This window comes from Myotis lucifugus, unplaced genomic scaffold, assembly GCF_000147115.1.
Source record: "Myotis lucifugus unplaced genomic scaffold, Myoluc2.0 scaffold_273, whole genome shotgun sequence".
Lineage (NCBI taxonomy): Eukaryota > Metazoa > Chordata > Mammalia > Chiroptera > Vespertilionidae > Myotis > Myotis lucifugus.
The window spans coordinates 1,356,973-1,384,582 of NW_005871321.1; the positions used below are offsets into that span (position 1 = coordinate 1,356,973).

Sequence of the window (27,610 nt, forward strand, 5' to 3'; positions counted from 1 at the left end):
TGCAGTGTGGCTGCGAGCGGAGGGGGGCCAGAGATCTCCGGCGGTGATCACAGGTAAGCGAGGGCGCCCGGCGGGCGCTGCACCGGCCCCGCGGCCCCAGGGGCGCGCGGTTGCCTGGGCGCGGGCGGCGGGCTGGTCCGGGGCGGACGGGTGTGTCTGTGCGGGAGCCGCCCATCCGGAGGCGCGGAGGCACCCTGTGCGAGCTGCCAGGCTCACTTTGCCCCATCTGAGGAATGGGTGCTCTCCAAAGGTGTTGCCACCTAAACCCCGGGGAGGATCGCAGGGAGCGCTCCTGGAGGTCCGGAGACCTGCGGCCAGTCAGTAAGAGCTGCTCCCTGGGAGCCTGGAGCACGGAAGCCTTTTTCGGGATGGTCCAAAGTGCTGTCTCTGTTTGGGATGGAGGGGAGGGTGACCCAATTGGGATGCATGTGAAAAGAGGCGAGGGGACCATTGCTTTCTTGGACTTTTTAATCGCGGTAACCCCCCTTCACTTGACCCGGTTATCCTGAAAGACTGCAAGGACGAGGTTGTTGTAATCTCCTGGATTTAGAAGTCCTTGAAGTGCCCCAAAGTTGCTCTCTGCTTGATCTCTGCCTCTGGGATTGACCCGCTTCCTCCCAGCCAAACAACAGACACACACACACACACACACTCACTCACTCACTCACTCACACAGAGCCATCCATGTCTTCAGTTTTAAAGCCTGTTGCCTGTCCCTCGGGGCTGGGGCAAGACCTTCCTCACGCACACCCTGCCAGTCTTCCCGGACTTGGCTGCTGAACGGGGTGCTTTTCTCATTTGGGACTTTGAGTTCTCCCTCCTCACCCTCCCTCTCTGTCCCCTTCCCGGTTCCATAGCAAAGCCCAGAGTGAAACCGGACACTCTTGGAGGGTTGCAAACCTTAGAAGTGCTCCAACATCCATACCCTCGCAAAATGAGTCTGTGGCAATGCCTTTAATAAAACCGGGGGACCGAGGTAGGGTGGCGCTGGAGGAGAGAAGGAAAGTTTTGCCTCTTCTGGCTGGGAGATTCCCTTCCTGCACAAACAGCCTTGCCAGGTCCTGGGACGTCTTAAAGCCAGAGAAGGGGTTCCCCCTTCGCTGCAGCCAGGAACGTGGGGAAGCGTTTTGCGATCCCACCCCCTGACACACACTTTCTTAGAAGGGAAAGCTCTAAGCTCTTCGGCAGCTCTGCTCCTTTCTGTCTTGGCGTGGACTCCCTCCCGGGTAGCTCTGACTCTGTCCTGTTTACATGAAGCCCATTTCAGGGGACCCGAACTCAACTACTGTGCCAAGAATGTGCCCCTAAAGCTCCCATTCTCCTACTACCAAACCAAGAGCTAGAAAGTGATTTCTCCCCCCACACACATCTGACGTCATCGGATGCTATTTTTTTCCTCCTTTTTCCCCAGGAAGGAGAGGGAAAGTGAGCTCATTCACTTTCAGCCCCCAAGCCCTCGTCACCCAGAGCGGGGTGTAATATAGGGTAGAGGAGAGACGTTATTCATAATGATGATGATGATGATGATGGTAATTCAGGACTGCGGTATGTTTACTTCTCTCTGGGAACATCGGAGAAGCGTAGAGCCTGCTGCTTGGAGAGGATTTTTAAAAGATGAGAGGATCTGTTTTTTTCCCCGTGTTTACCTGTCATAACCAATGATTTGGAAGGCTTCCCTTCCAGAGGGGAGAGCCCAGGGTAATACAGGTATCATCACTGAAAAGGCAGTAAATGCATTTAAACATATATGTAACACCTGGGATTCCTCAGGAGCGTGCTTGCAATTGTAATTCAGACAAGGAGCCTCTATCCACACGCGTTCTCCTGTGCACTCCGTCACTCTCTCACACAAAGATTTGTGCAGTAAAATACTTTAATTGGATGGGGGACGCTAGGTTATTATTGCTTGTATAAAATGCCTGGTCCATTTTATGTGTGGAAATAACATTCCTCTCAAAAAGGAAAAAAAAAAGGCACTGCTGTAGCGTAGCACCAGAAAACCAGGAGCTTTTCTCCCGAGGATACTGGTGGATTTTTTCCCCTCCCCTAGTTGAGTCGGAGCCAGATTTGGCGGTGTGTAAACACCTGGCCCTGAGCCAGAAAAGACTCATTCTGTGTATCCTCCACACGGGAGAGGCTGTCGGACGAAAAAGAACCTGCTTCTCCTTGAATTAAAAAGCAAACAAACAGAGGTTCTTTGCAGAAGCACTTTTCCAGCTTCTCCCTTCCTGTAAGTTTGGGCTGGGAGAGGCAGGGCCCAGGTGGGGCAGCGGGGATGCAGGTGCGGAGCCATCTCCTCCTGCTGCTGGAGACCTAGGGCCCAGTGTGCTGCCTGACCTCCGCTGGCTCCCTGAGGCTGGGCGTCGCCACTTTCCTAGGAATCCCTGGTCACCTATCTGGAGAGAGCAGGCATCTCTCAGCGGGACTGCGCTGCTATTTCAGGCAGAGGGTTGCTGCCTCGCTGTCAGGCCAGGCTGCCTTACATCATTCTTTTACTCTTTGCTGCAGGATTCGACTGGGTTTCGCAAAGGTCTAATTTTACGGTGCAGTTAACCGGGTCTGTCGTCTGGCAGAGGCAGGCCTTGCCGCTCCTGGTAGGCGGGCCATGCTCCCAGATCTGCCTGGGATGCTATTTCTGCCCCGGTTCCAACTTCACTGACACCAGTTCAGACAGGCGCATGGAGAGGCAGAGGGAAGGAGCAGTTTGCTTCTGAAGCTCAGAAAACATGCCTTTTATTTTCCCAAAAGGGAAGGAGAAAAATTATATATATATATGAAAACAGATATATATTAATAAATATAAAAGGAAAGGCTTGTGCCGGCAAAAACAATGCTAAAGTTAGAAAGTGCAGGATTCTCCAGATGACCCCCGACAAGGGACGGACTTTAGGCTTGAGGAATTCTTTAAGGCTACTGGGATCAGGGTGCTTGGAGGCGCCAGTTCTCTCTTTGGCTGAATAGGGAGGCAGAGACGGGAACAGAGGAAGGTTGTGTCCTGGATGACAGGTCTTCAGTGGCAGGAACTGGGATTTAATCCCAGGCATCCTGACTTCCCGGCCTCATCCCCTACACCATGGAGAGAACGTGTCTAATGAACACCATCACCTCTCACCCCTCACAGACCCACCACCCAGACACAGCTTTCAGGCATGGCGATTGAGGCTGTCTTTCAAGTCCTGGGGTGGGCGTTTTCTGATGCATCCCTTTGTTTTTGTACCATACCAGGCAGGATCCAGACCCCTGCCCCTCATCCCCAATTGCCCCCTCCCCCCCTCACCGCCCCAGTGCCCTCCAGTTTGAAAGAGAAAGAAAATGAAAACAATGGGTTCAATTTGCTCCATTGAGCAGAGGCCCTGAGCAGCAGTTAATCTTGTTAAAGTTTCTCCTGACCTGTTAGATAAGTGAAATGTGGACCCCACAAGTGCTTTCCCTCCTCCCAGCCCACCCCATAGTGATCCAGAATCCCTGCTCAGAGGAGAAAGGGATTCACCTGAACCCCATCCAGCAATGCTGCCCCCGTCATGCTTTCTCCTTTCATTCTAAATGTTGGATTGAGTTTGCTGGCTACTCAGAAGTCTTTTTTGTCCCTCCCTTTTACAGTTCCCACTTACTACTACCCACCCCACCCCCCCAAAAAAAAGAATTCCTGCATTTTCCCAACTTGAGAAAGCTAGGTTCTAGGAGTCCGTACATTAATACTATTCTCCCTGGCATTTGTAGTCACGGGATGTCTAGAATATTGCAATGGTTAGAAGCCTGTTTTAGTAGTCAGGTTACCTAAGTGGGAATCCACCTCTGCCCCTAACTGGCAGTGTGACCTTGGGCAAACTAGTTGACTCCTCTGGGCTTCAGCTTCCTCATGTACAAAGTTAGGATAGTTTGAGTATCTGTCATTAAATGAGCTCATATGTGAAAAGTGCTCAGAACAGGATCTGGTGTATAGTAAGTGCTCAATAAACTTTGTTCTTGTTATTCAACACGATTTTCCAAAGATCTTGGTCTTGGTTTTGTGGACTAAGGACACTTAAAGGCAGGAAGGAAACCAGCAGTTCCTGGGTGCCTTCAAGGTGCCAGGCGCCGTGCTAGGTGCTTGCTTTGTGCCTGCAGGTTTCATTCTCACAACCACCCTGGGAGGTGGGCATTGTCGGCTCCCTTTTACCAAGGAGGAAACAGAGTCCCACAGGCCATCAGCTGGTCAGAGCATAGATGTGAACTTGAGTGCCGAGTGCCTGTTTCCTCTTCAGCAGTCTTTTCTGGAGCGAGAGAGAATGACTGCTGTGTGTTCTCCTTCCTCTCTGCCTCTCTGCGTGCTGATCATCACCTACAGATTAAAGAGGATAAAGAATAAGCATACATCTCACCTGGAACCAGGGTTTGACCTAGCAGATCTGATTTTCATTTCAAGCCAAATTATCAGACAGACTGGGCTTGGACTTTCTGTTGACAATTGGATGCTGTGTGAATTAAATCAAGTCACTTCATCTCTCCATCCCTTGGTTTGCTCATCTGTGAAATGGGCATACTAAGATCGGGATATTGCAATAAAATAACGATGTAGAAAGTACCTGGCGCAGTTCCAGCTCACATTAGGGACTCAGTCAACAGTAGCCGCATCTGGTCAATAACCACATTCTCTTTCCAGTTTGCTAGCTTGGTCTTCAGAAAATGGGGCCTGTTTGTGCCCGGGTAGGGCTCCTCCTTGTGAGTTGCTGGGGAGTCTGTCTAGAGTGGACAGTGTATCTTGAGGAAGAGTTAGACCCCCTCACATCCATTCCTTGCACTTTGATTTCCTCTTCTGTGACCTACTTGGATGACCCCTTGGTGGAGAGAGCCAGAGGAGGTCCAGAAGCACTGGACCTGTAAGCAGGAAAAGCTGATAGCCTCCAGGGAAAGCCTGCACCCCCACGCACAGGAGCCAGACCGTGCTCACAGCGGAGTCCAGGTCACAGATCTACTGTCACATGCTTCTTGCTCCTTCCCCAGCTTCCACATTCCCCCAAGCAGCCATTCGCATGGACAGACAGGGGATGGAGGCTGCATCGCCCTGGCCCCTCTGTACAGAGGAAGGCACGCTTGAGGTGGGAGGTGTGGGGCTCAGGAGCATGGGCTGTGCCTGGTCAGCCCAGGCACAGACTGGGTCAGACAGCTCATTGTGCAGCAGGGAAACTGAAGACCAGGTTCATACAGGAGCTAAGAGTTAAACTATGTTCATAAGCCACCTCCTCTTTAGTGGGCCAGGGAGATCCGTTGGTCCAATAGTTTCTGTCCCCGGCAGCACTTGGCGTCACCAGCTTTTACAACCTCCCAATGCCCAGGCTGCCTCCCAGGGTTTCTGATGTCAGGGCGTGGGGTTGGCCTGGGCACTGGTGGTTTTCAGAGTCTTCTCAGGTGGTGTGGAAGGACCTCAGTGGGGAGAACCACAGATTCAGTGTGATGCCTCCCTGCTCTGCAGATGAGGAAACTGAGGCCCAAAGGGGAAGTAGTGTTTTCTGCTTATGGAGCTGGTTAGTGGCTGAACCTTTAGAGAAATCAGCTGTCCTGATTCTGAATTGCCAAACACGAGGAAAGACCCTTCTTCTGGTCTTAGTTCCCTGCTGAGCCCAAACCCCTAGGTGCCCTGGCCCTGACATTACCTGTTTCCAGAGCGATTGCTGTGTGTGAAGCCATACCCTCCCCTTCTGGCATTGCCTTTAAAGTGTGAACATGTCTGTACGGTGTAACACATTGAGTTTTATGCATCTGATTTTAAATGAATTTTTCCAAGTGCTTGGGAGGGGGAGCCCCTCAGAACAGGACCAGGGGATATTAAAAAGGGAAGCTCAGCACTGAGGCATTCCCACTTTGCCTGGGCTAGTCCTGCAGGAAGGGGTATGTTCCTGTTATTTCACCCTCCCCCCTCCCCCCTGCCCCACACACTCACACCTGTGATCACTGTGAAACCAGCACTAGCTGCAGGTCTCAGATGAGAAAGAGAGATCCCAGGTGCCCCAGGTAGGAGGACTCCCTCTACATGCAGCTGTGCCTTGTCTACCCGTGGCCAAGGGCTCAGAAATGCAGCAAATGACTTTTCTCCCCTCACCTGCCACACACTCCTTCCCTCATTTTCTTTGCCTCAGCATTCCCTTACCTTTCTTCTTGATGCTCTGCGGGCTTTGCCTCATACCTCGACAGACTTACCGGAAATACTGAGAGCTGACCTGTGGACTTTGGCCCCTTGGCTCCTTGGAAGATCTAAAACTGGGAGTTGGGAGCTCTGAGTTCATGTCCTGCCTTGGCCTCCTCTGAACTGTGTGACTTGGGGCCTCTGACTCAGCCACTGGGGCCTCAGGGGAGAGGGATTCAGGTGTGGTTACACTCAGCATCCCTATTTCACAAGTTGCCACAGGAACCAGGTGAGGCATGGTGGCAGAAGCTGTTGGCCAAGGTCAGAACCCAATCCACATGTCAGCAATAGTAGGAGGAGCCAGAGGTGGGAGAGGTGAGGGATTTGTGCACTCAAGGTTATTCCTGCAGAGGTGCCTTTATTTCATTATCCACACTGCAAATGATAAACAGCATTAGCAAATCTTTTGTTACCTGTGACTTCACTGGAATCCTTTGATGTTGGGACTTCACAGGTCTGCCAAATCCTGCCATTTATTTACTGTGTGGTCTTGACAACTTAACTGCCCCTCTCTGGGCCTCAGTGATCTCAGAATGCACAACGAGGAGTAGGGATATAATAGAGATTTTCAAATTGTGCCCACAATTTTATGAACCCCCTGTGAAGGTCTGTCTCTCCCACCTTCCCCACACCTTATTCTGCTTAAATTGTGGGAATTTCAAGATTCCATTTAAGGGAATGTGCAGGTTGCTTAGTTGCAGAATTTGAGTGGATATGGACTGACATTAGGAATGATTGTGGCTTTTATTAGGGGTGATAATGATAATGTTACATATTTTTAAAGATCCTAATCTGTTAGAAATGCCTGTTAAAGTATTTATGGATAAAACGATGCTACATTTGTTTGGTTTGTTTAAAATTTTCCAGAAAAAAAATAAATAGGGTGTTGGGATGAGGGAGGGTGTAGATCAGTGATGGCGAACCTATGACACGCGTGTCAGAGGTGACACGCGAACTCATTTTTTTGGTTGATTTTTCTTTGTTAAATGGCATTTAAATATATAAAATAAATATCAAAAATATAAGTCTTTGTTTTACTATGGTTGCAAATATCAAAAAATTTCTATATGTGACACGGCACCAGAGTTAAGTTAGGGTTTTTCAAAATGTTGACATGCTGAGCTCAAAAGGTTCACCATGACTGGTGTAGATGAAAGAAGATTGGTAACCTGATGACATCGTTGAAACCAGGTTGCAGAGATGTCGGGCTTCAACACAGTTTTGCCAGACTCTGTGTGTGATTGGAGAGTTCCATCATTAAAAGTTTTAAAAATGAAAAGAGTTTCAGAGCCACAGGAGGAGTTGAAGTCTTAGGTCCCTGTGTGTTCGATGAGCTGCTAGTTTCTCAAATACAGAAGTAGCACTTTGAGAGGATTGAGGACTCTTCCAAGATCACACAGAGAATAACTGAAAGAACCCAGTCTGGGCTGCAGAATTTTAAGAGATGGACCATCCTGGGAAAGCTGAGGGGAAGGGAAGAAAGGCGGGGAGGGGAGCCTCAGGAAGGACGTGTAGAAGGGCCAAGTGGAACCTTGCTGGGCACTGAGAGGCTTTTGAGGGAGGAGAGTCATTGCTGTATGGAATTGCCCACACATTGTGAAAGGTGTAGCTTCCTTGGTTCTGTGCATAATAATCTCCTAGGATCTGCTAGTCATTGTGTCCATACAGAACATATTGTGATGGCTGTGCACGCGTGCGCGCGCACACACACGTTCCCACAAACCTCTATTTTTCATGGCTGGCTCATTATTTCTCTCCATCTCCAGCAGCCTGAGGAGTCTCCTAGGACCATCTAGAGCCCTGGGGGAATGACCTGCAGTTGACTGATCTCAGCAAGAGCTGACACCACCAGGAAATGGGGAAGGGCCTGTGTTTACTGAGCAAGTATTTTGTGCTGGTTGATCATAGGACTCAGTCAGACGGCCTGGGTTTGATTTCCTGACTCTCCCACCTGCTAGTTGCATGACCTTGGGCAAGTTACATAATCTCTTCAAGCTTTACTTTTCCCAAGTGTAAAATGCGGATGGTACTGGCTCCCAATTCGTAGGCTTGTTTTGAAGATTAACTGGGCCTCCATGTGGAAAAATGCTTAGTAATGGGATCTTGACCATGGGTAAGCACCCAGTAAACGTTAACTCACGTTGGTATTACATGTGTCCAGCCCTTGCCACACGTTATTTCAAATTCTCTCAACAGCTCTCAGAGTTAGACATGTTTCTCTCCTTTGGCAGAGCCAGGCACTGCCTTTCCCTCCCTGGCCACTCAGGAAAGATTCATTGGGATCATCTTAGCATAAAACAAAAAGTAAAAGGAAAGACAAACAGAAGAAACATTTGATTGTTTCATATTACAAAAGCAGTGTGTGCTCATTGTAGAGAAGGTAAGAAATAGACATAAAAACAAGAGACAGAGTAAAATGTAACCACTCCTTCCCAGCATTTGGCAAGTATTTATTGAGTGACTGCTACATGCCAGGTGCAGTTTTAGGCCTCGAGTACAGAGCTATGAACCTCAGAGGAGAATGCCCCTGCCTTTGGGAGTTTATATGGAAGGTAGGGGTGGGGTGGGAGGGGAAAGGTGAAGACAGAGTATAAGTGAATGATAAACCATATCACACAATGTCAGGTGAATGCTTAAGAAGGAAAATAAAGCAGAGGAGGGATTCTAGGGAACGTGTGGGGTTTCCAGGAGGAGTGAGATTTAAACGGGGCTGTGGGGAGGCTGTGCTGAGCAGTGGCATTGATGATGAGCCCTAAGGGCAGACCCATGGCCATCCAGAGAAGGCCACATGCACTGGAGAAGGAAGAGCAGTGCACTGGGAGCTCGGAGGTCCGTTCCAGACCATCAGTGCTTTGCTTGATGTGTGACTTTGGGCACTTCTCTGTATGTCTTGGGCCACTTTTCCTCATCTGAACCATTTGGGTAGCGAGGAGCTTATCTTTGTCCTAGAGAACCTTCTAGCAGACATCTCCTAGGATTCGATAATCTAATCAGGGTTGTCCAAAAACAAAATTGCAAAGTTGGCATTAATTCCAAGTTTCCTCCCTTTCTCGGTGCATTTTCCTCCACTAGGTGGTGCCTGTGCCTGTCTCCCTCAGGGGCCAAGTGCCCACACACTTTCTGCTTCCTCTTCCCCAACATCACTCATTCTCGGAAAAGGACATGGCATTCCTTCTTGCTAAGGTATCAATGACTGGGAACAACTTAGAGTGTTACTCTTCCAGAGACATATATACTTTAATATCGCCCAAAAAAACTTTGACTTGAAAAGCCAAGTACCAATGAGTAGAATTTCAGTCCAAGACTGACTGAAGACATTATTTAGGGGATATTGGTACTTCCCAATGGCTGGAAGCCATCTCACCAATAGTATTGCTAATAATAGCTGCCACAATGCAAAACTCTCACTGAGCAACTTTCCCTGTGATCACCTACTTGGCTAATGGTGAGAGTGCTCGAATTTCATAATTCTTACTATACAAAGGCCATTCCAGAGAAGTTTTTGGACATCAGAGTAGGGCACTGGCCTTTTAGTCTTGCTTATCATTTTAATCAGATCATTTTATGAATTAAAATAGTAAGAGTCTGGAGTCTGTAGCCATCTGTTAGCCTATTTTCCTTCTGGGAATCCCCAGTACTGTCATCCATGAAGGACCTCTTGTTCCCTCCAACCCCTTCCTTTCTCTCTTTATTCCTACCCCTCAGACCTACTGCACTGACTTTGGCCATTACATTTTTTTCTTCAAACAACAAGGAAAACTTGTTTTTCAGTATTATTTACCACAAACCCAGGGCCCTGGAAGAGTAAGAGACATGAGCCTGTTTAAATTTTAGAGAACTTGAGAAGGTCTCAGGTTCAAGTTCATTTGTATAAGACAGAAAGTCCAGTAGAGGGAGGTTGCAGCTTGGAATTTAAGTATGTGCATCGGAGGTAGCATGTGACTAAATGCAAAACCCTGTTTCAGCCTTTTTTGCCCTCAGGAAGTTTGTGGTTTAACCTGTATCTATCACCTTTGTAGTCAAGAAGGCATTCCTGTATCTGTCCCATGTCCATTTTCCCTTAATTCCTAATTCATGTTGCTCTCTAAACATGAAATGTGGCAGGACTGAATAGGAGCAAATGTGTTTGTATGATATTGGACGTCTTTCGGCTACAAAAGCTGATGAGAAAATAGAGAAAGATACATTAACAAGCCAATCAGGAACAAGTAGGCCTTGCTTCAAGAGATGCAAAATATACAGACAAAACATAATACATATTTGTTTTCATGTAAGTCCAAAGACTCAAGGTGTGTGAGAGTGAGAAACACTCATCTAAGCCATTAATTTCATAGATGAGGGTTGGTGACTAGCCCAGAGCAGTGACCAGGCTGGGTAAGTTCCTCTGTTTTCTGAGTGTGAGGCTAGAGCTAGGTCTACTTTTCTCCTCACTTTGCACCCAGTCCCATGGAGTAAATATCATCTATCTGCTGATGTGCATCATTTATCTCCAGATTCTTCTGGACTCCAGACCGATTGATCCAGCTATCCACCAGAAATGTCAACATGCACTTCTAGCTCAGTCAGTTTTCCTCCAAATTCCTTGTGTCCCCATCTAGTGCCACCGACTGTGGCTATACCATCCACAACATTCAATCAGTCATCTGTTCCTGTCTGTCCTGCCTCCTTGACAGTTTTATAGCCTTCTTTTCTCTTTCTAGCTTAGGCCCTCTGCGTCTCTAGCTTTAACTCTTTCCCTAGTAATCTGGTGCCCATTTCTATGAGCTTCAACCTCTGCACCCTTTCAACCTATCCTTCAATATCCAATAGGCAGATATTTCTAAAATGCAAATTTGACTCTGACTAGAGGTCCTTCAATATCATGGAATTATTTACAGTACCCCAGATAACTTAGGCTTTTATTCCACATCATTTTCTTCGTTTGGTGTGCCTCCTATATCCCCATGCACCATTTTTCAGAACACCTAAGCCTCTACAGGATTCTGCTCAAGGTTCCCCTCTTCTGGGAAGCCCTCCCTGATTCTTCTCTAAGTAGAATTGGTTCCCCACCTCCCTTATCCATCTGCCTCCATTGTACCCTCTACACACATATATCAAAAGACCTGGATTTCTTTCTGTCACATTTAATTGTGTGCATATTTGAGATCATCTCCACTTCTTCACTGCCTAGCACAGTGCCTGGCTTTTAAAGGAGTTGTATTTTTTAAATTTTTTTTTCAATGAATGCATGACTGCAAAAGATAACCAGCTAAATATCTAATGATTCTGGAAGAAAGAGCTCAGGAACCTCAGGCATGGTGCATTACGTAACCAAAGCACATGACCTACCCCGTGCGTCACACTCAAAAACATTACACAGTGGTTAATTCCATTTCCCCTTGAGCAAAGAAGTCAGAAGGGAAAAGAAATCTGGTCTTCCAAAACAGAGCCAGGAGGGAGCAGTGTATTTAAATGCCTCCTCAACTCATATTTCGGCCTTTCTAATCCAAGCCACATTTTAGCCTTGGGTCTACCCTTCCCAGCCCCTCACCTCTTTGCAAAGCATTTGTTCTGTGTGTGCACTGCAGCACATAATTTGAAGCTTCCCTCTCAGATTTCTCTCTCTGCCCTTATCAGCTTCTCATTGGGCCTCCAGTGTCCTGGCTTCATATCTTTTGCTTGGGTTTTCATCCATTTCCCTTCTTCTTGATGGGAGAGGGGGTCTTTCCGTCTGCTTCCCTTGATCTTGTGAGACCTTGGGATGACCTCAGGATCTGGAATCCTCTATCCACTGTTTATATACCCTTGAGGGGGAGAGTACACATTTTCAGCCATAATAACAGTAATAAAAGCAGCTAGCTTATAATGAGCACTTACTATGTTCTGGCACTGTGCCAAGTGCTACACTTTGAATCCTTTGAATATGACTTAGAAAGTTATAGGACTCACTGAAGGCCCCACAGCTAAAGGTTAGTGGAACTGGGGTTCAATTCTAGGACATTGTAACTTTTCTCTATCCACAGAGCCTACTGCATCCTGCATCGCTTGGAATGCAGTAATTGTCCTGGAAATGATTCATGATGAGAGGATGAATTATGAATGAATGAATGAATGAATGAATGAATGGTGTGTCCAGTCACTAATGCATTTAGAGATTGTAGACTGAAAAGGGAAGGGATCAAGGGGGAGAGGATGGAAGGGAGGGAAAGATGGAGGAAAAATCTGAATGAATATTAAAAGAGATTGGCTAAGACATTTCTGATATGCAAAATTAATTTGCAGGTGACTTTTGAGCAAATAGACCATTTACTTCCATGAGAGCATTTCCCATCTTTAAGTAGTCTACTGGGAGATACACACATATTTCAAAGATGCTCTCTGCCAAAAAGGTTTCCGGATTTCTCTTTTGAGAAATTCTGGGGTGTGTTCTCCAGAATATGCCCAATGGAGACACATTGTCACCCTCTGGGAGGTCCTGGGTACATTCTGGGCCAAATCCGAGATGCGTGTAGTGATTGTGCCGCATGAACTGTGGGGTCCTGAGTAGAGGAAGGAAGGGTGACAAGGCTGACGTGCCATATGCTCTCCCTGGAGCTGATCAAGCCTCGGTAGAGCCAGTACTGAGCTCTCATGATGACTTCTTCTCAGACCAGCCCCGCTGGGCTGATTAGGTATCATCTGCTAAAAACAAGCAAAAACAGAATTTTGTTCATCCCTCCCCCAAATTCTGAAGCTGGAATGATGGAGTCTGCTTTATCCAATCTGCTCAGTTTACAGATAGAGAAACTGAGGTCTGGGCAAGTTAACTTGTCAAACTATGTTAAGTTCAGTAAACTTAATCAACAAATTGCCAGCAAAATTGAAACTAGAATTCAGGTTTTCGACTCTCAAATCAGCGCTCTTTCCACTGGATCCCTTCGTTTTTCCTTCCAGTGTGGGATGACAGTGGCACTGGGGCATTCACGTTGCTGAGCTTACTAGAATCCATCATGCAGCTAGCTGTTCAGTTGCTTTTCTTAAGCACTTCTTACGTGCCAAACCTCTGCCCTCAGCATTCTGCGAGGTTCAGAATGGAAACATATTAGGAGAGGTAAATCACCTCCCTCCTTCCCTCCCTCTCTTCCTTCCTTCCTTCCATTTGTCCATCCATCCATTTGCCCATTCATTTAATTAGATAGTTATTTTGAAGTCTTTGTGTATTATATATACATTGAGCTGCGATATGTGGATTAAATAGAACAGGTTACAGGTCCATCCCTGAGGAGTTCCCAGTCCTAGTGGCGGAAGCAGACTGGTAAACAGATACATGACATCATGGTAACTGCCCTAACTAAGCAATTAATCGTGCCCTAGGCAAGCACAGAGGCAGATACTCTGTGTTTTTTAATACATCATGTTTTTATTATGGAGCCTAGATAGTGCTCTGAGATTTCAAAGGCATAAAAGGTTGCTCCCACCTGGAAGGTTGGGGACTTATTCATGAACTAGGTGGCATGGGTATGTATGTAGAATGTGTGCCTTCCCTTTCCTATGGATACGTCATGCACATCATTTAAATTGTAGAGCCATAGGTCAAATGAGAACAATGAACATTTTTGATTCATGTCTCAGCGGAGGACATTGGCCACAAGTAGCTTTTAGGAGTATGACACTAGGAAATGATTGGACAGTTAATCATCACCAGTTCAACAGCCCCTTGTTTCTCGCCTCATTGCATTTATCACTCTGTTGTGATTGTCTTTGAGCTTGTCTGTTTCTTCCCACTGTTGTCCAAGCTCCTCAGAAGCAAGGACCACTTCTGTCTTTGTCTCTGCTTTATTCCCAACATTAGCACATGGCCAGCCCTGTGGGTTGGTGCTCAGTAAACTTTGTGAAAAGGTATTATGGGCCCTAGGAAGGGCCAAGCAGTGACGGCAAACATGTTATGAATGGCATTGCCCATTAGATATGGTCCTGGTCTCTCTGAGCTGACCATTACCTGTGTGTATTCTTACTGCTTCTCTCCATCACTCTCTACCTCCCTTTCTCTCTGCTGAGCCAGTGTAACATTCTGTTGCTTCTGAGTCCTTCTCCCCATGGTTTTCTCTCAGCTTCTCCAATTCCGTCCCTAGAGAGCTGCTGCAGAGCCATGTGTGACAATGTGGGATGCACCAATGCTCCCCCTGCAACCTTCATCTGGGCCATGCAGACCTCCCAGAGGAAATGAGAGCAGCACGCTGGCACAAATCATGTCTTCTGTGCTCAGGGTACCTCCCAGGGCCTGGTATATTGCAGAGGTTCAACCAATGTGTGTGGGTGGATTTCTGGATGAAGAAATGATGTAAATTGATGGTGCCTCTCATCTAGTCTCCTCAGTTCACAGATGGAGCATCCCATGTCCAGAGGAGGCAAGGAAATTATCCCAAATTCCATCCCCAAATTAGGGACAGAAAAGGACTGCAGTCCAGTTGTCTATTTCTTCTATCTAGCCATATTGTCCTGGGATTTGGGATCAGATCTCTTAAATTTGGCCACAAAGATTTCAGAGCATTGGATCCTGTAGTTGGATAGGACCCACACTATCTTTTTTACAAGTGGGAAATCTGGAATCCAAAGGTGAGGGAAATGACAGTGACAATACCAAGGCAAAAACCTGCACATGTCTCCATCTGACCAACAAATAGATACTATGTGATGTGCCTAGCACCTTTAGAGATGTAGCAGTGAGCAGACAGAGCCGGTTCCTCCCTCATGGACTCTGAGTTCTTGTGGGAAGAGAAAGACAATAAATGAAGATGGAAGGTGGGAGTATAATGATTGAGAGGAGAGAGAAAGGAGATAAACTATGGCATAGAATAAGTTCAGGATGTTGAAGGAGCAGGTATACAAGCCACTGGGAGATGTGTGTCTGGAGATGAAGGCATCCTGGGTCATGGAATCTGCATTTTAATCTAGATAACCTAGGAAGTTATTAGAAAGTTTCAAACAAGGAAGTTACCAATTGTATCTGGTGTCGGTTTTCCAAAGATCACTCTGACCTCTAAGGGGAGAATATAAAATGTGAGGATAAGAGTAGAGTCTCAATCATACCATTATCATGGTGTGAATTGATTGCTGAGATTATTTTTGATATGACTTGGTATTTTGTTTAATATCATCACCATCTATTTCCTTGCCAAAGCCATTGCCAACTGAAATAACCTGACTAGCACTAATACTTTAGATCAGTGGTTCTCAACCTTCCTAATGCCTCGACCCTTTAATACAGTTCCTCATGTTGTGGTGACCCCCACCCATAAAATTATTTTCGTTGCTACTTCATAACTAATTTTGCTACTGTTATGAATCGTAATGTAAATATCTGATATGCAGGATGTATTTTCTTTGTTACAAATTGTACATAATTAAAGCATAGTGATTAATCACAAAAACAATATGTAATTGTATATGTGTTTTTCGATGGTCTTAGGTGACCCCTGTGAAAGGGTCGTTCGACCCCCAAAGGGGTCGTGACCCACAGGTTGAGAACCGCTGCTTTAGATCAATGGAGGAGAGGAGAATTCCCTTGGTCCAGGAGGACTTGAAGAGATTTATGAACCCCAAGACATTTACTGTAAAACTTTGAGGCTGTGCACATTTTTCTGAGGAGAAAGTCCAAAGTTTTCATCAGTTTCTTAAAGGGGTCTGTGGTCCCCAAATGATGACTTAAATGCTGAAAAGCAGGGGGCACGAGAGGTCATTTCCTGACGCCTGCTCCCAGCTCTAAAATCTGAACACTCTAGCAGGTCTGTGAAAATGAGAATGTTGATGCTGAATTGTCAGATCAGCCTGAGGAATTGCACTTTCCTTCATCTGTACCCTTGTTGGAGTAAATAGAATTTGGGACATTTTTTCCTCTAAGGACAAGTTAGTTTATTCCTTAGAAATATAATCTACAACTTTGTTTATTCAAACTCTGGTCTCTGAATTTCTCCTAGTTTTAAAATAGGGAACTTCACTTCAAATGTGGTCTGAGGTGGTCCTGACCATAATTATTCACTGTGGACTTTACCCATGAATCCCTGAGTCCAAATATCCATCCCATTTCCATCCATCCAACCATCCACCCACCTACCCTATCTCTCTCCCTCCCTTCCACCTTCCCTCTGCCTTCCCTGTCTCTCCCCTTTCTCCATCACTCCTATTCATCCATCCACCCATCCACCCATCCACCCATCCATCCATCCATCTATCCATCCTTTCATCTCTCCACCCTTCCATCACTCCATGCTGTTATCCATCTACCTGTCCATCCATGTAATCTTCCGTCTACCCAGCTCTCTACTAGGGCCAGGAGCAAGAGTTTGAAGACTCCAATGCTTGTTCTTATGCTACTGTGTGTCCTTGAAATAATCCCCTGAGAAACCTCCCCTGAACCATTTGCTTCTGCTAGAGCGCTAGTATGGAATCCCACTTCAGAAGTCGAACACTACTTTGAAAAAACGAAAGTGGTCCGCCTGCAGTTATATGATTACAAGTTTTTACAGTATGCTCTGAGTCTGAGTCTAGACCACTGGAGGCTCCTTTAACACACTCATATTTTAATTCAATAGCAGCTTCTACCATTGGGTCAGCAGGTGGTGGGAGGCCAATAGAGAAAGTGAAATAGAGGCAAGGCTCTCAGAGAAAGGGCAGGCTTTATGAAGAGAGCAGAGAAGGGAGCTCACAGCCACTTGGCTCATAGACTCTGCCCACAACCCCCAAAACCCTTGTAGAGCAATTCTAAGCCTTCATGATCCATGTGTGTCCTTGGATGCATGATGTAGCAGGAAGCCCTCATGGCATGAGGTTGTTCCAGTTTCTGAAGCATTTTCGACATGTACCTATCATATTCCCACTCGCCTTGTAAAACAAGCATTTTCATTTAATACAGTGAGGTCTTTGTATTCTCAACAACAAACACATGGTCTAAGACTCGCGGACACAACCTGTTTTTTTCTCCAACACCCTCCCACCCCCAACCCCAATCTGTCGGCCCTTACAAAGCCTAGTGTCAGCAGAAATATCTGTTTACAAACAAAGGCTCCAAGAGAACAGTACCAGGAGCTCAAACAGACCTCTCAAACATGCCCCCAGCTCCGTCCTTGGAGTCCTTGTGAACAGTGTGTATCGCTGGCAACAGCTTTCGTGGAAGGCTTCCTGCCTTTCCATCTTTCCATCTGTCTTCATGTCTGGCTTCCTCTGTCTCCCTCCACTTATTAAAACCGTGAGGAGCCTGGATGCCAGAGGCAGTCGGATGCTGGCCTGGGCCTCATGGATATCTGGAAAACAGGGCCAAGGCAGAGAGTTGCTTACAAACAACAAGATAGACCCAAACACACCCAGCCTGTAGTGTCATTTGAAGCAGAAGCTGATTGAAGAAGGATTATTAATTGGGTGCATGTAATAGTCACATGGTGACCATGCAGCTCTAGATTATTTTTCTAGGATTATCAGCAACTGGAGGGATTCTTTCACCACCATCTTGAACTTGAATCTACTATAGCTCCCTATTACGTACACATGACAATGATAATAGTCAACACATTTGGCATGTAATATGTGCCAGGCACTGTTCTGAGTACAATGCATGCATTGATTCTTTAATCCTCACAGTGACCTCCTGAAATAGGTTCTATTATAACCCCAGTTTTCCAGATGACAGAATCAAGGTCCAGGAAAGTTCAATGACTTGCCCAAGAGCACAAAGCAAGTAAGTGGTAGAATTAGTCCCAGAGTCCACATTGTAACCATTCCTCCACAAAACTCTCCAGATCAGCTCAGAATGCCTTAGCTTCACATACAACTTTCTCCTTATACATTGTTTCCTACCATAGCTTTCCTGATTTCTTATTTCTCAACGTCAGCACTATTGACGTTTTGGAACAGGTAATTTTTGTCCTGGGAGTTTGCCCTGTGCACTAGAGGATGTTTAGCTGCCTGCATCCCTGGCCTCCACCCACTAAATGCAGTAGCAGCCCCTCTTCCATGGTGTTGCTGATCAAAAGTGTCTGCAGAAACATCACCAAATGTGCCCTGGTTGAGCACCATTGACGTACATGGATTCTTCTGGTTAAGTAGAATTTTCTGGTGTTCCTACAACATATACTCCCACCTCCATGCTTTTTCACATTTGGTTTCCCCCTTGACCGTGCAATGTCCTTGATGACCTCCCCATCAGTCTTCTCTAAAAGACTTCTAATCTCTTAGTTACTCGACATCTTTTATAGCCAGAGAAGAAACACTAGTCTGTCTGGGTTACTGATCTGCTTGCTCTTATGCTTTTTTGTTTACAAAATGGTCCCTGATTACCAACTTTCCATTTAAAATCCCCTAAAGCTTCCACGGGAGTCTTGAGTTAACAGTGCCACTCATTCCATGTATTCAGCAGTTGTTTATTGGGGTCTGCCTTGTGTTAAGTCCCAAGCTGGGTGCTCAGAGTATGAGGTCAAAGAAGGTCCAATCCCTGCAACTCAAGAGTTTATGTGATAGACTGTCCAAGCTGGGAAGGAATTTAAGAGTTCCACTCTCCACCTTCTCCCGGTTGAGTATATAGGGGAACCACGCCCCAGAATGTAGGTGATATTTGATCAAGGTCAACTAGAGACCTAGGGCGAGCTAGGTCATCCTCCATTTGTGGAATAATATTAAAATTCTGAAGTCCTAGTGAGCACCTAAATACCATTTTTCATCTGGAGCCTTTAAAGAGCTCCTTTGAATTGAGTCGCAATTCACAATTTTCTAGCAGATAGCAAAACAATAGAAAATTAATATCTGAGTAGCCTGTCAGCCCTCTCTCTTCAAAATTTTGCTTACATTCCACACTTTTTGTTACATCTTAATGACTGCAGATGGCCACTGAGCACTGGACAGGGAGTCTTAAGACATGAGTTCTGGTTCTTTCAGCTGCGTGACCCTATATATTAGAAGGTCATGAAATCCCCTGCCAATGATCTCCACCGCCATGGAACCTCCTGAAAAACCACCAGTGACTCCCTATTGCCTATGGAGTAGACTTCAGATACTTAGCCTCAGACAGCCCTTGCTATTTCATTTCCCTCTATTATTCTGTGTCCCCTAAGTTCATCGAAAGCAGAGATCACAGCTCTTGGCCTTGGCACATGCTTCACCTTCTGCTAGATCTTTGTCCATCGTCCCCCACCAAATTCCTGTTCCTCTTGCAAGGCTCAATTACTGAGTTGCTCATTCAGGAAAATTTCCCTGAGCCTCCCTGTCCCAATCAAGAGCTCTGTTTGCTTGTACCTGTGCTAGAACTTACTCTATCATGCTTTATTTATTTATAATTAAAATCTACCACTCAGCCTCACGTGGTCAGATTCCCTGGCTGGGCAGCATAATGTGGAAGTTAACACTAATTCTTGAGTCTGATTGCCCATGTTTGGAATCGACCTCTGTCACTTGCCAGGAGTTACTCAGGCTTGAGCCCGTTACTGGAGCTTCTCTGAGCCTCAGTTTCCTCTGTGAAATGGAGATAATATGGATACTTCCTGCTTGGATTATTGGTGAAGGTTGCCTGAGCTAATCCAATGCAAAGGGCTTAGCACAGTGCCTGGTATGCAGTGAATGCTTGGCACCATCAGCCGTCCTTGCCCTCCCTGCACTGGAGAGTCATTCCGCATGGCACCAGCCCTGCGAGGCCAGGATCTGCCTGTCTGGCCGTGTCCCTTCCTTATCACCCTTTCTCATCTCTTGCCCTGAAAGGCTCACCCCTGGCTGTGTGGGCTACGATGAGGTGATGGCAGGCTCACCCGAGAGAGGAGCTTTTGTTTCCAGAGCTCAGCCCACACTGTCTAGGATGTGTTTTTACATAACTTGCTATGGTCCTGCATCAGTTATGAAATTGACATCATTTGGCTTGCCCACGTGGGAACCTTCCCCACCCCTCTGAGTGCCTTGTGTCAACTACAGGTGCTCAGTGCTCCCTCCTGATGCTGTTTTGTAGATGAGGGTCTGAGGTCCAAAGATGGACCCAAAGTTGACACATTCATTAGGCAAAGTTGGCCCAGTGCCTGAAGTCCACAGTATTTTTAGGGGCCCATAAAATGGCTTGATCTCTTTTAAAATCAGAAGAAAAAAGTTAATATAATAATACTATATAAGTAATAATGAATCTGGCTTCCTGATTATATAAATCTTTATAGCAGGGCAGTCATAAAATACAATTATATTTATGAGGGAAAGAAAAAGTGGCTAAGGCCCATGAAAGTCAGGATGAAGAGGAATTTTCCCCAAACCAATAGTACACAGTGATGAATCAAGGCAAAAGTTCAGAAATCTTTTTCCTACCTTTTCAAAAAAGTCCCTAGACGTCATTTCATTTTCACAGAAAGGAAAAGGGGACCAGAGAGAGGTGCCACTTGACTCAGGTCACAGGGCTCAATCATGCCAGCACTCAGCCAAGTTGTGCTTTCCTAACTCTTTGTCACTTAGTACTTGACACAAAAAGTGGCCATATGAAGAAGTAAGTATGCAACTAATTAAACAATTTTTGCTTATATTTATCCATAGAAAACCTAAGGCATTGGTTAAGCACTTGGCTTTGAAGTCAGAGAGCTGGGTTCTCATACTAGTTATGTTATAACAAATCAAATGGCCTTTGCCAAATCAATGCAACACTCTGATTCTCAGTTTTCTCATCTATAAAATGGGACCAAAAGAACTCATATCAGAGTAGTTGTAATAATTCAGAGATGAAGCGTAGTAAGTTCTTTGGCCTTGTACATGGCATGCCACCGATGGCGGCTCTGTTTCTTTCTCTTTTTTTCTTTATTGATTAAGGTATTACATATGTGTCCTTACCGCCCTATTGCCCCCCCCCATCCTTCCCTCTGGTGTCCTCACCCCCCTAGTGTCTATATCCATTGGTTATGCTTGCATGCGTATAAGTCCTTTGGTTGATCTCTCGCGCTTCCCCCCACCCTCCCCTGCCTTCCCTCTGAGGTTTGATGGTCTGATCTGTGCTTCTCTGTCTCTGGATCTGTTTTTGTTCATCAGTTTATTTTATTCATTATATTCCACAAATGAGTGAGATCATGTGATATTTATCTTTCCCTGACTGACTTATTTCGCTTAGCATAATGCTCTACAGGTCCATCCATGCTGTTGCAAATGATAGGAGTTCCTTCCTTTTTACAGCACCATAGTATTCCATTGTGTAGATGTACCACAGTTTTCTTTCTCACCAGGTTCATGTAGCTCTGATAGGCGTTAGAACAAATCAGAGTAGTGATCCTAGGGATACTATAAGGCAGCGGTTCTCAACCTGTGGGTCGCGACCCCTTTGGCAGTTGAACGACCCTTTCACAGGGGTCGCCTAAGACCATCCTGCATATCAGATATTTGCATTACAATTCATAACAGTAGCAACATTACAGTTATGAAGTGGCAATGAAAATAATTTTATGGTTGGGTCACAACATGAGGAACTATATTGAAAGGGCCAGAAGGTTGAGAACCACTGCTGTAAGGAGACGGGTATGGTAATAATAGGCCATCCTAATTGCATAGTATCAACTCCCATTGTATGTACATTGTATCAACAGGACTGGCCCTAGAATTAGGGAATAGCAGGTCTCTTGCCAGAGGGCATAGCCTGTGTCTAGTCTAGTCTATACCTGGGACATCCAGCTAGGACCTGATACATAGATGCCCCATGAACATGTGTTGAATGAACCTGTGAATAAAGAAATGGATACATCAGGCAGGACTTGGGGCTTTTAATTTGGGGAATAGAAGAGGCAGGGGTGACTCCATCAAAAGCCTCAGACATTTCCAGGGCTGTCCTGAGGTCAAGGGCACAGAATAACTCCGTGGGTTCCTGAAGGTCAGATCCTGGGCCACTGAGTGGAAAAGAGAGGGGGGTGATTTGGGTTCACTCTAGTGAGGAATGCCTGAAGGTGCAAAGGCCTTCTTCAGACTGCAGGTGTTCTCTGAGTCTGGAAATATGAACAGATGCTTGTGGAGATGTGGCATAGGTGGTCCCAGCAGGAGGTCAGGGGTAAAGGAGATGATTAGATGACCTCAAAGGGAACCTCCAGCCCTGACTATGCCTGATTGCATGAATGAGGAGAAGGGCTGAGGCTGCTGTGAAGAGTGTGGACAGTAGGATGCACTGGTCCTCAGAAATTGCTGGGAAGTGGTATCTTTTTCTCTGAGGTTTGAAGAGTGAGCAGGGAGAGCTTATAGGTCCTGAAATCATCCGAATGACTAACATAGGCTGTCTTCTCCAGGGCAGCGCCAACGTCAGCCCCACACAGTGCGGGGGTCAGCTTTGTGCTATGGCAGCATGTGAGAGTGAACAACAACAACAAAGCATGAATCCTGCCCCTCCTCTTTCATCTTTGTCTTTTTTTTCCTCTCCTCCCACTTTCTTTTTTTTAAGTCGATATGCACCAATTTCACTGACAACATGAAAAAGTGAGCAGGGAACATGTCTCTATTTCAGAGGACAACGTCAGAAAGGATAAAGTTTAACAACACAAAAGAGGGAACAAAACAATTGGTCCTAATTCCGAGAAAAAGCAACAGACATTTATGATGAATATTAATAAAAAGTGTAGCTGACATTTGTCCCCTGCTCTGTGCATGGGTGTTTGTGTTCTCTCACTAAATCCTGAAAATGGCACTATGCATTACGCACTGTTGTGATCAGTTTTCAGATGAGAAGACTGTGGGGGAGGTGGAGGGATTTTGCCCAAGGCTCCATAGCTAACAAGGGGCAGCCCTGGGATTCCAAGGAATCAGACTCTGCAGTACACATGCTTAACACTTGTTATATTGCCAATGACCCCGTGCCAAGTCCTGGTGTGTTCATTATCTCATTAGTTCTCTCTACAACCATGAGAAGTAGATAGTATCATCTTCATTTTAGAGAGCGATGAAGACTAATATGAGGAGAGGTGCCCCGACTTTCAAGTCGCATAGCTAGTGAATGATAGAGGCAGCATTTGAATGCGCATTTGTTGGTGTATAAGACCCTGACCTTCCTGTGTCCACACACCCTGCTTGTGTAGAAGCAGAGAAGGCAGGTTGGAGCATTAAGAGCCAGAGGGAATCACAGGTGACCCTTGAGGCCTCAAGAACACTTTGCCATCCCAAACATACCCTATAGGTCTGTGTATTAATAAAGCTTATGGGTTTTAGGAATCCTTGGGCATACTCTGGTCAATCTCACCTGACATCTGGAAAGCCTTAAATAGTTTACCAGGAAATATGCAGCATGTCTCTCCCTCATCTCTGAAAGCAATCTATCATGCTTTCAGGATAAGACTTTTTAATCCCTGCTATACTTGTGGGAAAACTGAGGCTCAGGGAGTTGAATGAACTCATCCAAGGTCACACAGCTCATAAACAAAGGTAAGCAGACTCATGGAGTTGGGGGAGTTTCAGATACCGGTTCCCAACAAGCAGAGAACAGACACACACGCCACTGCAGAGACTCTTCCTACTGCTCCACACAGTCCTGCACTGGGGAATGGGCCCCACACATTCACTTGCATGGCCAACACAGAGGAGACACCTGAGCTAATCTTGACCTTGCGGATTACTCCAAAGGGTCTCTTTTGATGCTCCAGCCTCTCTTACACCAGGAGACAGGGATGTCCAGAGCTCAGAACAGTTTGGGATAAGCCTCCAGCCAGGTGTAATTTCTTTTAAGCCTCCTCCTTCCACTGAGCCTGCAATCAATCCTCTGGGCCAGGGTGGGCCTGGAGGGCTGAGGATGCTGAGGAGCAGTCTCTCAGGTACTGAGATGCCTGTCTCAGTGATGTCCCAGCCTTTCTGGGGCTGCCAAGTCCTCCAGGGTCTCCTTGGTAGTCCTCCCCCCGACTGTAGCAAATGTGGGGACCATGGGTACACTTAACCCAAATCTGTCTGTTTTAATCACTGTCCTCTGGACAGATAAAAGCTTTCCGTGGGATTGCTCTCTCAAGCATTGCTCTGTGGCTTTGATACCAGCCATTAAATCACAGAAGGGAAAACAAAACAAAACACAACAAGAGAGGGGCCAGCTCCAACTTTAGCTCTTAAATTTTTTAGCCTCCTGAGAGAAACCAGACTGTTGACCTAAATTCCCCCCTTTCATCCCCTCATCCTCTCAACTCTGCTTGTCTTTCCCCTCCAGAGGTCCCACAGAGAGTGGACACCCTTAAATTGGAGGGCCTGAAACTGCCTTCCTTCCCTTCCTCCCCCTCCTCCATGACCTTACATCTCCCCACAGTGGGAACCGAAGCTGGGATGTCTGAAGAACCTGGGATATCAGAGTTACAGGGAATCTGAGACGAACAGGACCCCTGTGCCATCTGGTATACCCCTCCTGTCTCACAGGTGGGGACATGAGAGAGCTCAGAGAAGGGAGCTACTCTCATACCTGAGTAGTGGTGGAGCTGAGCAAAGAACCTTGACCTTGGGCTAGGAGTTGTTCGCATTGGAGAAAAGCATCTGGAGGGGAGCTCTGGCTTAGTGTCGATCTGGTTTTGATGCCACCACTGTCTAGCTGGGATGCTTGGGGATGGGCTGGAGTCACTTAACTTTACTACATCTCCATTTCCTTCTCTGTCAAAGGGATGTCAGAAAAGCCCACTTCAGTGGGTCACTCTGAGCACTAAATAGGACTAAGACATCTGTGCTTAGTAGAGAGTCTGCTACATAGAGGCTTCTGTGACTGTCACAGGTAGAAATGATCCGGTAGAGTTTTCTTTCCTCCCATCTCCACTCTCCCAATGGAGAAGACAAATAATAATGTAAACTTGATACACATTGTCATCCTTTGCTAATTGTCTTCCCTAGACAGTGATGGGAGAAAGTCAAATGTTATCTGAGCTAATTTGGTGCTGTGTTAACCCATCCTGGGGATATATTTGAGGGCAAAAAATGCAGGATGGAGGCATAGCTGAGGCCCCACTCCTCTGTGGTGGAACTGAACTTGAAAGGAGGAATCTTGAATTCCAGTCTTTCCTACTGCTTAGTGCTGTGTGACCTTGGGCAGGTGACCTCACCTATCTGATTGTCAGTTTTCTCACCTGTAAATAGCATCCATTATACAAGGTTACTATGAGGGTTATATGAGGCACCTGGGCACCGAGCACCTATCCACCTGCTCAACATACAGCAGGTGTTTCAGAAATACACACTGGAGCTGAAAAACAGAAGCACCTGGCCCCTGTGAGGACCACTTCCTGTGCGTGGTGACCACACATGGCAGTTTTTCATCTTCCTAATGCATCTTGCTCTGCTAACAATAGGAACTGAGTAGATTGAGGCAATGTATCCTAACCAGGCGGTAATTCTGATCCGGGCACCAGGCACTGGAAGATGGCATAGATCTTAGAGAAATTTTTGTGGGAGAGCTGAGAAAACTCACAAAATGATGGTGCTTTCCTTTTGTAGGGTTACCATAACAGAGTGATACAGACTGGGTGGCTTAAACTACGGAAATGTATTTTCTCACTATTCTAGAAGCTAGGCATCCCAGATCAGATGTCCGGGTGTTGGTTTCTCCTAAAGCCTCTCTCCTTGGCTTATAGACGGCCATCGTTTCCCTGTGTCTTCACATGGCTTTCCTTCTTTGTGCATTTGTGTCCTAGTGTTCTCTTCTTCTAAGGACACCAGTCAGGTTGAGTTAGGGTCCACCCTACGAACCTATTTTAACTTGATTACCTCTGTGAAGACTCTCCAAATAAGGACACATTTTGAGGTACTAGGAGTTAGAACTTCAACTATGAATTTTGGGAGGACACAATTGAGCTCATAACAAATGGACAGGCAGCCAAGAGTATGACAACTGAGAAAAAGAACATTTCAGTATAGACCCTGTAAGTTGGGAGAAACCTGGGTCAGGCACCATCAGGCAAGGAGGCTAGTGCTGGAAATCCAGATGCTGAGGCATTCTTCATTCCAGAGAGACAACAGGTCCAGGAAAACCTCGGGTCCCCATGAAGTGGGGTGAGCCAAGAAGGACAGCTTAAGCACTAGTCAAAAAGGACCGTTGATTCTTAGTCGGTTTTGGAGGCCCAGGCTGAAGAATGACACAGACAGCAGCCTCCTGGCTTGTAGTTCAGTTCAACTTGCTTGTGTTGGCGCTGTGGGACTTATAGAAATATTTTTGGAGGGGCCGTGCCTTCAGACAGCCCACACTTGGCGCTTCAAGCAATGACGCGATTAAGAACCTGAGCCTAGGAATCCTGTGGGCCTCTATTCCAAACCGCGTTGCCCTGGACCAGCCTCTTCCCCTCCCTGAGCTTCGGTTTTCGCTGACAAAAGGAGCAATGCTGATAGTTTTGTTGTGAAGATTAAGTGAGAGAATTAATGTAGTGCACATGGTACTTAGAAAGGTCTAAATAAAGGGTTCGCTGCTCTTTAAAGAAGCCAGCAATAGAGAGGTGTCCCTCCCTCCCTTTATTTTTTTCTTCTAATAACAAACTATGTGGTGCATCCACAAGGCACCAGGCTCTGTGCTAGGTGCTGGGCATTTCACAATGAACCAAGTAGACACACATGGATGAAACAGAGACATTGGGTGAGTGATTGAGAAGTATGAAAGATTCGTCTGTCCCTGGGGTGGAACACAGTGGTCAGACAGAGCTGCCCTGGGGTAATGTCTTTAAAATGTGACCTTAGAGGGTGACCCCGAAGCCCAGAGGAGTCTCCCAGTCCCACCCAGGCCGAGTTTTGGGGAGACATCTCCAAGCCTGCTGCCATTGGACTTGCCCCTTCACTCAGGTCTTCACCTCTGGGGTGAGGCTTAGGGGGTGGATGAGAAGAAAGTGAGGCAGTGATCATCAAACTTCTAGGTGGGGATTAGAAGCCCTTTGCACAGTAAGCCTACCTGCAGGAAGCAAGGGACACATTAGAGAGGCCAGCTGACCGGGGGTCCAGGGACCAGTGATTACTATGGGAGCTGAGGGCAAGCCCCCTTCCTGGGCTGGGCTTCCACCTCTCCGCCTGGGCAGTGGGCCCCACATACCTCCTGGGCTGGGGAACAGGCTCTCTCCCACCTTCGCTGTCTGCTTGTACGAGATGACAGCCTTGAGCAGCGTGTGCTAATTAGATGTGGATGTATGCACAATCGCCTGAGGCTTCCATCTTGCCAGGTGGGCACGCATCCCCTGGGATCAACCTCCAGTACTACACAGATGGTGTCAGCCTCAGACCGATTCTCACCATCTTTCACCATCTCTATCTTCCTGGAGAACCATGGGGAGAACCCACGGGAGAAAGTGTCGGGTACACCTGTGTCCTCCAGAGAGCACTGTTCCATGCCCTGTGTGGAGATACACAGAGGCGAGGGGACCTAGGCACATTGGAATCAATCGGGAGTGACGAGGCATCCGGTTCAAAGCAATACAGTTTTGAGGACCTCTGCTTACAAGGAACCATTCTAACAGAACAAAAGAGCTCTTAAATCGTGGTGGGGGTGTCATCTCATGTGAACCCCCTCCTTTTTCAGAGAAA

General features: G+C 46.6%; 1 protein-coding gene across 1 annotated transcript in view; it reads left to right on the forward strand.

Moving 5' to 3' along the window:
- Positions 1 to 27,610, forward strand: part of LOC102426948 (pappalysin-1) — a 299,588-nt gene that overhangs the window by 109,225 nt on the left and 162,753 nt on the right. Inside the window, exon 2 of the mRNA XM_006099368.2 lies at positions 6 to 53. Within this exon, the coding sequence (XP_006099430.2) occupies positions 6 to 53 (48 nt within the window). The remainder of the gene's footprint in view (positions 1 to 5; positions 54 to 27,610) is intronic.